General features: G+C 43.0%; 2 protein-coding genes across 5 annotated transcripts; both read left to right on the top strand.

Annotated features, from left to right (window-relative positions):
* Positions 1-5,210: 5,210 nt before the first annotated feature.
* LOC145437852 (uncharacterized) lies at positions 5,211-8,454 on the top strand. Of its 4 annotated transcripts, none has more exons than XM_080315194.1 (13): positions 5,211-5,426; positions 5,485-5,639; positions 5,784-5,998; positions 6,057-6,169; positions 6,227-6,319; positions 6,380-6,675; positions 6,771-6,910; positions 6,981-7,083; positions 7,138-7,242; positions 7,304-7,486; positions 7,549-7,759; positions 7,905-7,975; positions 8,162-8,454. In XM_080315194.1, the coding sequence occupies exons 1-7, from the start codon at positions 5,381-5,383 to the stop codon at positions 6,858-6,860; spliced, it is 1,008 nt and encodes a 335-aa protein (XP_080171320.1). In that variant the 5' UTR covers positions 5,211-5,380; the 3' UTR covers positions 6,861-6,910; positions 6,981-7,083; positions 7,138-7,242; positions 7,304-7,486; positions 7,549-7,759; positions 7,905-7,975; positions 8,162-8,454. The 4 variants fall into 4 exon arrangements, with proteins under 4 accessions (XP_080171320.1, XP_080171321.1, XP_080171318.1 ...); XM_080315195.1 differs by having other exon boundaries at positions 8,147-8,454; XM_080315192.1 differs by having other exon boundaries at positions 7,905-8,454.
* Positions 8,455-9,430: 976 nt separating this feature from the next.
* On the top strand, positions 9,431-11,116 carry LOC145437860 (uncharacterized). The gene is made up of 2 exons (XM_080315211.1): positions 9,431-9,928; positions 10,378-11,116. The coding sequence occupies exon 2, from the start codon at positions 10,391-10,393 to the stop codon at positions 11,066-11,068; it is 678 nt and encodes a 225-aa protein (XP_080171337.1). The 5' UTR covers positions 9,431-9,928; positions 10,378-10,390; the 3' UTR covers positions 11,069-11,116.
* The last annotated feature ends 2,232 nt before the right edge of the window (positions 11,117-13,348 follow it).

The following is a 13,348-nucleotide window of genomic DNA, read 5'->3' as shown; positions in this document are numbered from 1 at the left end:
AGCTTTACCTACTCTCTCCCCAATACTGTTACATCTAGGTTGATTATCGTTCGTAATGGCATGCTGTTTTGGGGCTGACACGAAATAAATTCCAATTTGCTTGGCGGGCGGCCTAACTGGCTGCGAATAGACTGTGACCAAGTACTATTTTATTCAAATCCAAAATTTTTGACGGCAATAACTCCGCTTCTACAGGTTGGAATTGAACCAAATTTGAAGAACATCATTTTTATAGACGACCTAATACTTTCATGGGATGAACAGAAAAATTTCACATTTTTCTTTCTTTATTTTTATATTAGAAATAGAAACTTTCTTCTTCCGTAGCCATGCGGCTACTGGTTGGAATTGAACCAAATTTGGTGTGTAGGCTTTAGTTAGGTAGGCTTACCATATTTTGGAAATCTAAAAAGAGGACACTTTTTCAGAAATTAGAGACGTGCAAAACCGGAGTAGAATTCTCAAAAACCGGTGAATTTTTCCCACTTTGCGACCAGTTGACTGAAAAAAGGTCATCTTTCCGCTCGGACCTCAAATTAGCGTTTTTCACTCCGAAATACCCTCCGGAGCGGCACTTCTGTGCTCATTTACGGCATATCGGTCGCAATTGGCTCTAAATCTGACCTAAATTTTCAAAAAAGAGGACAAAAGGGCGTCCTCCGAGGACACTTTCAAAAAAGTCAAAAAAGAGGACAAATCCTCTTAAAAGAGGACGTATGGTAAGCCTATAGTTAGGTAACCTAACAATTTTATTCAGTAGCCAGTACGATTTGAGGAAAAAAGTCATTTTTGAAGACCCCTAATGAACAGGGGTGTACGAGTTTTGAGCAAACGTTAAAAGGGTGTACCACGTCGAAAAAGGTTGAAGAGCACTGATATAGGGCACTACCGCCGCACTTAATTCATAATCGACTGAGACGAATGGATAATTAGTGTGGGAAGGATGTGGTGACCCTATTTACGAACGAAAAATAGAGCAACCAGATGTGTGTTATTGTGAACCACCAACGTTCTAATTTCCATAACCGCTGGGAGTTAATAATCGAATAAAGCTTACGGGAGCGGCGGTAAGTGTTAATGCGATGGGAGAAAAATTGTAAAAAGCGATGGGAAATATCCAGGCAGAACAAAGACATGCTGCGAAATGGTTGCGAGAAACGTCTGTTAATCAAAATTCCATTCGAGTGTGCCGCAGTCGAGCACGCAAAATGTTCTTTCCACGTGGGATAGGCGAAAATAAAAATATCTCAACGTGGTGGGGTCGCGAGGATGCCGGGTTGTACCAATGTCAATGCTCATCGTAATATTTCATAACACCGCCGATGGCGGGAACCTGCCTGCAGGAACTGCTCAGATGCCTTTTCACGACCCTCGATCGGAGGTGGTCGATTTTCGTTAAATGCGAAAACCGTCGCGGAAGCCGTAATAATCTTCTGGTACGAAACGCATTCGTAGCCAGCGCGCGATCGGCTATAGGACGCAATCGGTGTAGCGTTCCAATTCGAAGTGATGATGCAGTTTCTGGTATCGGCAGCAGGTGAAAGTTCGTATGAGCGTGTCCGGCATCCGGTACTCTAGCGCGACTCTCGGCGGGGCGGCACGAATGTCGGGTACGAGTTTCTGGAATTGTGAGACAAGCCGGCAGCAGTCGCAAATTGGATACTAACAACAGGCGAGCAAAATAAAATGTTAAACACACTGGTAGCAATCAAACGTATACACAAAATTGCGAAATGCACATATGGCAGGCAGCGAAGCAGATTGCGGATCAGCTCTGTAGGTGGAATCCTAGCACCGCTATATGTTGCAATTACTTCTACTTGTAGTAGTGACGTCATACACATGACGCAGAATAAAAATGAAAACCAAACGGGTCAACAAGGCATGTCGAAACACGTGCATTGTGCTGGCGAACTAAATCGAGTGTCGATATCAAATCGCCATGTCGACGCGGGCTAATCAATAACTCGGTCAGTTAACGAATCGAAAGATTAGGAATAACAAATAAGTAATAATCACAGCACGCACACCTAACACATCGCAAATGTAAACGTGCGCCCAGCTACTTTCGTGTGCTTCGAAGGCTGATTAATAATAATAATGGCGTATCGACCGGTGGAATACGCCTTGATAACTGTGTGTTAGGTATAATTTGCCTAAACGCTGGATAATTATTTTATCCAAAAACCGTATGATAATGTCCGGTCAGTGGATCATTTCGAGAAAATGGCGCACGGGCGAGACGCAAGTCGGAGGAACTCTACTTCTGCTTCGTTATGCAATCGTGAAAGTAAATAGTATGAGTTTAAACTGGGGGGTTGCAAATCATAAATTCCATGCGCATTAGAATTGTTGAATCGCGCACCAGCAGTCCCCATATCTAAAAACAGATTGGCGAGATATCACAGCCAGTAAAAGGAAAATTACTTGGAAGCATAAGTTCGCCGTGCTCACGGCATTACATATACGACCCGGGAGCCGAAGCGAAGACCTACAGACCCCGTGCTTCAACCGTACCCCAAATTCACGAGTTCCCCAAGTAGCTGTAAAATGGGCATAGGTAATGTTAAGAGAATCGTGAGTATACAAAAATGTTTCACGGATCTCTGTGACCAGATATCAGTAACCATGCGCTAAAATGGCATGGCGACCACATCTGCACAATGAAAAATCAAGCGAGGTAGCCGAATAATGAATATAGCGCTAGAACAAAAGATGAAAGAAAACCGAGACCACGCTATTGTCATCAAGACAATGACGAAGTCATTGAGGCAAAATTGATATAAAATGTGCAGCTAGTTTTCTGCGAAAATTAATGACAGATCATATTCTTGCAAATTCCGAGGCGCCGTCAAGCGTCGTCCGGAAGTCGAAATTTTGTGTACAACAGTCATCCTTAGTTTTATTCAGGTAACACGTTTAGTACAATAGCGTAAAGCGAATCGGCAGATTAAACGATCCAACAAATGACTCGTAATGTGTTAACTGTATATCAAATTCAAATTCATGTAGAGGCGGTCTGTCGAGTTCAGAATCAAAAAGTGATTGGCAGCGTGACAGCAGTGCTGCGATGTGGTCATTTGTACAACATGATGTCACGTTAGATACCAAACCTGCCTTCTGAACGTCCGAAACGGCTGAGATCGTTATATGATTGTGCTCATCCCTAATCGTGCGCTCGCGCATGTTTACAGTCCAACCAAAATGGCGAAGGAAGTCCGCGCCAATTATGCAATAGGGCAGCGATGCGATCTCAAAACTGAACGTATATTCGACCGAAGAACCGATTGAAAGCGTCAATTGCGATTGACCATAGCCGAGAAGTATCGTGTCATTGGGACAACGGGACGCGACCGAAGGACTACCCAATGAATCAGTCAGGGCTTTTATGAAGCTCTTTTCACTTCCCGAGTAATTTAAAAATACATGTTTAGTTCCGTAGTCAAAAACAAACCGCAAATAGGAGGCATTAGGTTAGGTTAGGCATTAGGTTAGGTTAGGCATTAGTATTGTAAAGAATTATCGACGGCTTTAGCGTCTGAAAGCAATGTGGCCATTCGTACTAGTTCACTCATGGAAGCGGATTCGCAATGCATTAGCAGGGAGTATCGTAAGTAATCGGGCAATATACTGAGGAAAATACGTTTCATTTGACCAACCGGGCGATGCGCTGGTGCTACAGAACTGTAAAAGTTGACTACCGCGACGTGAGCTTGCAACGGCGATAGAAGGCCTTTTTGTTCATAAAGCGTGCGAATATCTTGACCCCCCATATCAATGCTCTTTTGAAAAGCTTTTAAAAGCGCGGATTTCACGATGTCAAAGGCATCCGGTAACCAGGGATCAGTATCGTCTACTTCAGCAACCGACATACGCACATCGATCGGCGTAACACTCGCTAGAAATGTACAGCGCGCGTACTGTGATGTAATTTTGAAATTTTCAAACAATCTATTCAAATTAATGAAGTATAAAGCGGGCGCGTTTCGATCAAAAGTTGCATCTTTAAACAAACTAATAGCGCGTCCAGCTTCCTCTATGCACATGTCACGATATTCCTTTGTCAAGCCGAATGAGCGAATTTGCCGGTTCTCGCGTGGGCGAGAAGCGTATTGATGGTGTGGTTCAACAACTAAATTCATGCGAACCGGATCACGGGTAGGCGGTGCATTCCGGGGAATCTCACTACTCGCGCCCCGGGATACCTCATCATTATCCTCGGCGTCCGTCTGAGAGACAGGCCCGTTAATTTCGGTGACATCGACATTTTGATTTTCACGAAGTAGGCCTATGTTAACTTGAACATTATCATCGGATAGGCCGGATCCAGTAGCAGGTTCATCCCTGCGGTTTTCAAGATCGTAATTATGCAATTTATTTTGAGCTTCACTTGCGTCTGTTTCGCTGCTGGTTGCCATATTAATATATATCGTAATAAATGTACGAAAATGGTAATAGGCAAAGCGCGGAATAAATAACACGGAAAATTAAACTGAAAGGTATGTGCGAACTGCTGACCGACAAACAATTCCAGAAATCGTATAAAAGGGTAAATACCGGATGTGTCTTGCAGTCCTGGTGCTCTCAGTGAGTTTCCGTATCGTCGCAGGTGAGTATTAATGGTCCGTTGATGGAGTAGCGAAGAGTCTTTTCGTTTGAACTAAGTCATTCACTCGTGGGCATCATGCGGTAAAAGGAGCTGTCTGTCCGATATTCTGCGATGGCATATGCCGCAAGTCCGTATGTTGCGGATAGCGGCTTACAATATCCTTAGCTGGCAGTAGCGGATACGAGCGTCCTGCGTGTAGCTCTTGACTGGTAGTTCAATAGACAACAGTTGCCTTTTCCATATGTATTGGACGGATGGTTACTTCAAGCAGTAGGTTATACGGCGTACGTTGAATCTCATATCAAAAGGGGCTAATATGCGATATGCGCTCGGTTATAACTATGCGATAAGTCACGTGATGTAGTATTTCTCCATACCGATAGGAGAGAGGGAGCTAGAGCTTCCACAATAGTTGAAGCGCATTAGATTCTATACCAATTTGTATATTTATTTTGAAAATGTGACGAGCTTATGACAACTCTGATCACCTTTGTCTTACAGAATAGTGTTTGCCGATGACGCTAGTATGAAATCAATATCTTTTTTTGGATGGCCAGCATCTATTGCAACTTGTCTCGATGTTGATCATCGTTGCCAAAGGTTGAAGACTACTTTGGGTAAATTTGGATCTGTGTAGGCGATAAGAATTTCTCATTTTAATTCATTGTGGGTTCAGAGAATTTGCAAAGCCTGAAACTATGTGATGGTATTCATTCAAGTAGTGACAGCAGTGTCAACCGTCATGCTATACTGAGCTGGGAGGTAGGGAGTATGTCAGTACAAGACATTTTCAGGGCCCCCAGTTGCAATGCCATGGGTAAAATAGCATCCAATTTAAATTGTGTTTTATATTTCAATTATTATCTTGAGAGCAGTTTCAGGTGATAGTCCATTCTCCAATTGTGTGAAGTGTTTGGAATATGACAGAGCACGAGACAGTTGGTTGAATGAAGATGAAGTTGTTCATGGAGGGGTTGCAGAAGGGGATAAGATGATTAGCATAGATGAGGAAATTTATACTGCAGTTATGGTGTGTTCCTAGTACCGGCATTTGAATTTGGATGTTGATGAAGGCTAGAACAAACAGTTTTGATGAGGATATTATATCTGAATAGATTGCAACAATTGGTTAACCTAGTAGTCTCGCTAATAATGTGTGTCATATCTTTTGCAGGGTGTTTGCGAACATTCCAAGTTGAACGACTGGCAAAAACTGTTTTTTGAAGAACAAAAAAAAAATTCTGTACGCACCCCACAGGGAAGACGTTTTCACCCAGACATAATCCGTTGGGCAATTGAGTTTTACTCTCGGTCTCCTGCGGCATATGAACATGTCACTGCGAGTGAAGTCTTGACTCTTCCTTCACGACGGAGTATCAGACTTTACAGGTAAGAACGACTCATTTTTCAATAACTAGGGGAGTATTGATTTTGGTTAATTTGATAGGAACGCCATCACCCCACAGCCTGGCATATGCCCCCTTGCCGTGAAAGAACTGCAACGAGTTGAAAAAACTGGAGTCAGACTGATGGGATATGTTACCTTGGATGAAATGAAGAGTAAGTTAACACATGTGAATACAATGCACTGCTACTTGTTCATATGAAATGGTGCAGTTAAAGAGAATCTTGTTCTGAAAAATGGAAAATTGGTTGGGCTGGTTGATGCTGGATGTGGCAACGATGCAGAGCTGGCAAGTTCTATTCTCGGCAAGTGTTGCTAACTCAAATAATATTTTTTTGGCTTATCCTGACTATTTATTCGAACAGTATTTTATATTCGCACAATCGATCGGAAGATTTCTCAACCTTTTGCCTGGTACTCAACTAAATCAATTAAAGCTTGGAAACTGGCAAATTTGACATGGCGTGTGATCATGGAGTGCGAATCAAACGGCTTTGAGGTTCATGCTGTTGTTGCTGATGGCCATCCAACCAATCGTAAAATGTTCAAAATCATGAGTGGTAGTAAGGAAATTCCAATGGGGAAATTGTTCATGACACCGAATCCAGCTTCTGCTGACAGGAACATTTACTTTTTGTCCGATCCTTCCCACTTACTCAAGGTAAGCTGGGTTGTTTGGCATTCATTCATAACTCATGAATATGTAGCTTTGTATTCTCGATAGACTGTACGAAACTCTCTACAATTCGCGGCCAGGTGGGTCAAAATTTCTGTGTTGGAGTGGACAGCATATCCTATGGACATACGTTGAGGACCTCTTCTATAAAGACGCTGCTTCACTTTTGAGTGAATCGAGACTCACAGAGTCTCATATTCACCTGACGCCTTACACCAAGGTTGGTTTACCTTCAGTTGACGCCCTATAAAATATTTTATAATATAGTTTATGGCCCTATTGTCCCTCAGATGAAAGTAGTTGAATTGGAAGTTGAATTGGAAAGTCGGAAATTGTCTCTCGAAGATTGCTGGAGCTGAAGGAACTTCAAAGTTTATTCTTCTTTTTTTCCAAGTAAATTTCTCTATTTTCATTTTTTCATTTTTCGTTATTATTGACTGTATTCAGGTGGTTTGAGATAATCAACTGTGGCTACAAATGTCCGGTAAAAAAAACGACAAACGGCTGACATGGCTTCAGAATGAGTTTGTGACATCGCTGGTGGATTGGGAAGTAAGTAGCCTACGTCTTGATGAATTTAGCAATTTAATTTAATTTTGTTGAATGTTTCAAGGAGGATGTATCCAAGCATCACAGAGGAGAGAGAAGAAGGATAATAGCTCGTCCAACTCTTGAAGGACTCATTTTCACTACATTGAATCTGGTCAAATTAGCTGAAATATTTCTCGAAGTAATGCCCCGTTTATGGCTCAAGTCCTTTACTCAGGACATTCTGGAGGCTTGTTTTGGAAATCTGGTCTGTGTCAATTTTACATTATATGGCATAATTTGATTTCTAATGCATCCTCTAACTAACAGAGAATGCAAGCATATCGATCTCGGCATCCTGATGCTTCGCAGGCATACTATGGGCTGCAACACCAGACTCAGCGAAAGTCCATAAAAAAGATCAAAGGGTCCAATGCCGGTTCCTCTTCCACGCATGGCACCAGTAACGTTTGGACTACCATCTATGAAGAACCCATCGCCAAGAAGAAGAAAGCGTAGTTCATAATCATTCCAACACAGGGTGAGATAGTTGTAGACTCATTAATACTAGCACAGAGCGAGATATGCATACACAATATTTACTCCCTTTTCCACGCATGCATACATAATATTTACTCCCTTTTCCACGCAGAGCATTGCATATGCATAAATGTGATCATTTTTAGACCAAGGATTGTCACAGTAGCCATGATAGATGATCATCTTGGATGAAGGTGCAGGGGGCTGTCAATCTAAGGTACTTTCATTTTTCTCAACATATATTAGTAAAACTGTAATCCCCATATATTAGTAAAACTGTAATCCCCACGCCATATGTTCCACCCAGTTCAACCTTGTCTTATGGCTTGCTCCGATCCTAACCCTTGTCCAGTCCACTGATTTACAACCACACCATATGCTGCCGTAGATATTTATTTTTCAGATGCAGTTGGAAACGGTCAATATTGACAAGCCGCGACACCACGGACCATGCAACAATGGATGATGAAATCGGATGAATATCTTGAAACTGTCACTGATATGAAACCCATTTGCTAGATATGAAAGGGTCATGGCGACCTGGAGATCTTTCATTTTAACCGGGTTTACACTTTGGTCTCCACGGTGTCTTCATGCACCAAGCAGTCACTTCCAGTTGTGCCCCAGATAGTTTTGCATAACTGGCTAACATCTAGCAAATGGTCGATGATGGTCAATACACAATACCACAAATAACTGTTGAAATGTGTTCATTTCTTGAAAGGATTGCATGAAGTGAGATAGCAGTTAACAATGCCTTATGACTACATAGCCGGAATATAGTAATATTGTGCCCTCCATTTCATATGGTAGAGGGTTAGCTGATATACGCATCGTCATTGAACCGTCATACTTGTAATAACGTTTCTTAATGACCTGCGATGTAAAATGTTAGCACGAGAGAGAGAGTCAGCGGTGCAGGCAGAATGTGTAACCTGAAAAATAATGCATAGCGTACTAGAAAGCATAAATGCCACTGGTGCTAATCTTAGGTCATATTCATAGAAACTAGATGGGAAGTAATTAAAAGGCGAGTTACATGCTAATAACTATGAAATTGCAAACAAAACAATTCATCATTCTTTACTCAAGATTGGTTTTCCCTTCAAATCACCACGAGGACCCTGGCTTCCTTTATTCGATTCTCTTCCCTTTCTAAGTTTACTAACTAGCTTTTTCGTGAAGGAGTGACCCAACACTCTGAGAAATAAGCCAATGATATAACCCAGCAAACACTCGATGTCCAGTTGACTTCCGGTGGAATAGGTGGCAGGACATCCGGTTACTTCCGGCCGTTACCTCCCTGGAGTGGGTTTGTCGACAACTAAAGACGTCCTGTCCACTCGCTGAGTACGTCCGCAATGACGTGCTGTGGACATGGAGAGACTCGTCATGGACGCGTCTGACCTAGCCTGGACGTCACGTGGTTACCTATGGACGCGCCTGCCGTACTGTGGACATGACGCCACTTCCTATGGACACGCTTGACGTACTGTGGACATGACGTCACTTCCTATGGACACGCCTGACGTACTGTGGACATGACGTCACTCCCTATGGACACGCCTGACGTACTGTGAATATGACGCCACTTCCTATGGAAGTGTCATTCGCCCCCTTTATCATCTCCACTCCATACCTGGTTCAACGCCTCACGACTAACAACATGCATTCGTGTGTTGAGCGCCGTCGAGATAGGACGTCTCATCGTGATCTCGTATAGTGACTCGCCTAATTAACGACTAGCCGCGTAGTCGACAGTCGCGTAGCAGTAGGCTTATATCAGCTGAAGCGTTCTGTAGCTCTATATACAATAGTTGTATCGCATATTGGTGTGATATAAAACAGTCAAGTTATGTCAGGTAGTGGCGGGGCGCAGAAGCGCTCCGCAGATTCAGAACTTCCTGGGCCTTCCTCGAAGGAGGTAGCGACGGGGAATTCTACAAGATTTGGTATTGATGAGTCAGTGATTATAAAAGGTGTAAAAAAGCGCATTCGGCAATACAATCCGTTGACTATAAATAAATCGTTATACGCAGTTCTAGGCGGTAATTACAAGGATGTGAAAGTCCTTCCCTCTGGAGATATATGTGTGAAATGTGCGAATAGTGACCAAGTTTCGAAGTTACTGTCATGCACCGATCTCGGATCGAGCACAAATCCGATAGAGGTGCGAACGGAATTATACAATACCAGACCAGTAGAAGTGAAGGGAGTTATTACAAACGTGCCACTAGAAATGTCGGATGAGGAGATATTGCATTCGTTAACAAACCAACATGTTACGTTCGCGCGTAGATTCTCCTATCGCGCTGAGGGAGAAACTATACCCGGTTAATCAGTGCTTTTGTGCTTCGCGTCGACAATCTTGCCAGCCGTGGTTAAGATAGGATTCTTACGATTTAGGCCTCGCGTATACAATCAACCGCCCACTAGATGCTATAATTGCAATCGCTTCGGTCATAAATCGAAGCATTGTCGAAGCGCGCAGCGTTGCTCTAAATGCGGAAACCGCCACACCCATGACAAGTGTGACAGTAGTGTTCTCCACTGCGTTAATTGCGGTAATTCTCACTCTGCTCGATACACTGGTTGCCCAAGGTATCAACAGGAAATTAGGATTCAGAAAATAATGGCGAACACCAAGGTAGACTATTGGACTGCGCGGAATACGTTGCAAAACGAAGCTAGTGATCCGATAGTGCCACCTCTCAGTGAATTCCCACCATTGCCGAAACCGAACGCTACCTTGTATAGAATTGCGGACATTTCTACCGAAGTGTCGAATAAAAACGCCCTACCAGGCCTACCAGATGAAAACCAGTATCGCCAAAGAGTATCTCAGCAAAAACGTTCAACAGTGCAGAAGACAGGGGATCATATCACTATCCCAATTTCCGGTTTCTTTAATTTCATTGCCGAAGTCATGAAAAACACGCTAACAAGCTTTATAGAAAAAAAACGAATCGACATTGAAGCAATCATAGAAAAATTAGCGGGGGAAAATCTTGGTATCGCGGTGACAAATAATCACGCATTCAATCAGAGTAACGGCAACCAAGTTAACCAACTCAATGCCATGATGTCGACTCCTCAAGTCGATATTGGAGGTGCGATCGATCTGACCTTTAGTGGAGGAAATAAGATGGATAATTTAGAGTGTATGGAATCGCATAACAGTCAACAAACGTGCGAGTCAACAATCGAGAATACCACGAATGTGACTGAGGGTGGGGGTCCACTCCTCGCGAAAGACGTACAAGATGTTATAAAAAAGTCGGGTAGGGACAAAGGACGTTCTTCGCAATAATGCAATGGAATTGCCGCGGCATATATAGAAAGATCAATGAGCTGAAACATTTTTTAGAAGAGTTAGCGGAAGAGCCGCAGATAATAGCATTACAAGAGTCACACTTGTTGTCCCGTTACAAGCCGAAAATCCGGGGATATAAGCTCATTCGAAAAGACCGAGACATATATGGGGGTGGGGTCTGCTTATTTATCAAGGAACGGGTACAATACGAGGAAATTGAACTGACCGGATTGGACCCGATAGAAGCACAGCTTATCAAGGTTGAAGGGATCAACATCATGAACATTTACGCTCCACCAAATCGATCACTTTCTAAGGCCACTCTAGAAGCATGCATGAACTCTCTGTCTTCGAAATCAATTATTGTAGGCGATTTTAATGCGCATCATCCCTTATGGGGAAGCAGCAGCACAAACAGATATGGGCGGAACCTTTACGAAGTGATCGACAGCAATGATTTTGTGATTACCAACGTCACGGCAGGCACTCGCATCAACATCGCGTCGGATTTTGGTGCCATATCTCTGTTAGACTTATGCATTGTATCAAAAGACATCGCCCTCAAAATAGAAACCACGGTCACAGACCACTTACTTGGAAGCGATCACTTTGTCATATTTAACGCGATCAATATCCCAATCGCTATACCAGAAAATCACTTTCGGTCTTGGTCATTCCACAAAGCAGATTGGAATAGGTATAGGCGAATCGCTGAACACAAATTATTGTCTGGACTTCAAAAGGGTGATAATACCATTGAACATGCTGCCCAAGCAATCATACAAGCGGCAAGAACATGCATTCCTGTATCAAAACCCCACAGAAAGAGCTGTGTTCCATGGTGGAACGAATCGTGCTCCAGAGCAGTTCGTCGCAAACGAGCGGCGTTTTTGAAAATGAAGCTATCCTTTCATATCGATTCAGTGGTCGCGTTCAAGAAGCAACGCGCAGAAACAAGAAAAACAATTCAAGCTGCTAAGAAATCACACTGGGAAAATTTCTGCCTATCACTGAATAGCAATTCGAAATTAACAAAGGTTTGGCGAACAGTACGATCAATGACGGGAACCCGTACATGGAACGTCATAAATAGTCTCAAGTCCCAAGGCATTAAATTAACAGACAACGCTGATAAAGCAAACGCGCTTGCTGGACAATTTGCGTCGGTCAGTAGCGACCAAAATCTCGATTCGCAGTTCAAGGTCAGACGACAAGAGTTCAAAAACGAATACATCGTACCAATTATGGAGGCAGAAAATCCAGCAGGCGACGGTATTAATGAGCCTTACACCATGAATGAGCTGGAAAGGGCATTAAGTCGAGGGAAAAGTACATCTCCAGGACCCGATGAAATTTGTTATCAGATGATAAGAAATCTTAACCAACGTAGTCGAAATTATCTGCTGTCAATCTTCAATAGATATTGGAAAGATGGGTATTGCCCGGATCACTGGCGGCACGCGATAATCATTCCATTGCTAAAGGAGGGCAAAGTCACGTCCGACCCAGCGTCATATCGATCCATATCGTTAACGAACACCACGTGCAAAGTAATGGAGAGAATGATAGCGAATCGTCTGAATTGGTTTCTGGAGAACAAAGGTCTGATTACTCCCGTGCAAAGTGGTTTCCGGGCTCGAAGATCGACAACAGACTGCATAATGGCTCTCCATGATGAAATATACAAAGGAATCTGGAACAAACGCTCAACAATAGCAGTATTTCTTGATTTTCAGAAAGCTTATGACTTGGTATGGCGAGAAGGTGTGATCTATAAGCTCCACACGCTTGGAATATCCGGAAACATCTTGAAATGGATATATTCATTTATCAGCAATCGCACTTTCCAAGTACGCGTAGGACAGAGTCTATCCAATACCTACATTCTAGAAAATGGCACTCCCCAGGGTAGTGTGTTAAGTCCGACTTTGTTTAGCGTAATGATTAATGATCTCCCCACAGCAGTCAACAGCACAATGAATCTGTTTGCGGACGATGCATGTATATGGGAAACGGGACTCAATATTACAGCATCGGCGAAAAATATCCAAAAATCCTTGGATGAAGTGCTCAAGTGGACAACGAAATGGGGACTTCGTGTCAATGTGGAAAAATCAGCTGCGGTCATATTCTCCAAGCGTAGAAAACTACCTCAAGTAAATCTTCAGATAGGAGGTACACCGCTCTCAATAAATAAGCAACATAAATATCTTGGAATCAACTTTGATTCGCGCCTATCGTACCGACTCCACAAGGATGCGGTCGTGGACAAATGTA

Source organism: Botryllus schlosseri, chromosome 4 (genome assembly GCF_051294905.1).
Source record: "Botryllus schlosseri isolate E-star chromosome 4, Bs_hap1, whole genome shotgun sequence".
Taxonomy (NCBI): Eukaryota; Metazoa; Chordata; class Ascidiacea; order Stolidobranchia; family Styelidae; genus Botryllus; species Botryllus schlosseri.
The sequence above is the reverse complement of the archived record's forward strand: the minus strand, read 5'-3'. Positions and strand labels throughout refer to the sequence as shown.

Excerpts from the sequence above, each read along its gene's own strand:
- LOC145437852 (XM_080315194.1), top strand. The coding sequence starts at position 5,381 with ATGTCAGTACAAGACATTTTCAGGGCCCCCAGTTGCAATGCCATGG. Across the intron at positions 5,640-5,783 it reads AAATTTATACTGCAGTTATG|GGTGTTTGCGAACATTCCAA; the intron begins GTGTGTTCCTAG and ends TATCTTTTGCAG. Across the intron at positions 5,999-6,056 it reads CGGAGTATCAGACTTTACAG|GAACGCCATCACCCCACAGC; the intron begins GTAAGAACGACT and ends TTAATTTGATAG.
- LOC145437860 (XM_080315211.1), top strand. The coding sequence starts at position 10,391 with ATGGCGAACACCAAGGTAGACTATTGGACTGCGCGGAATACGTTGCAA.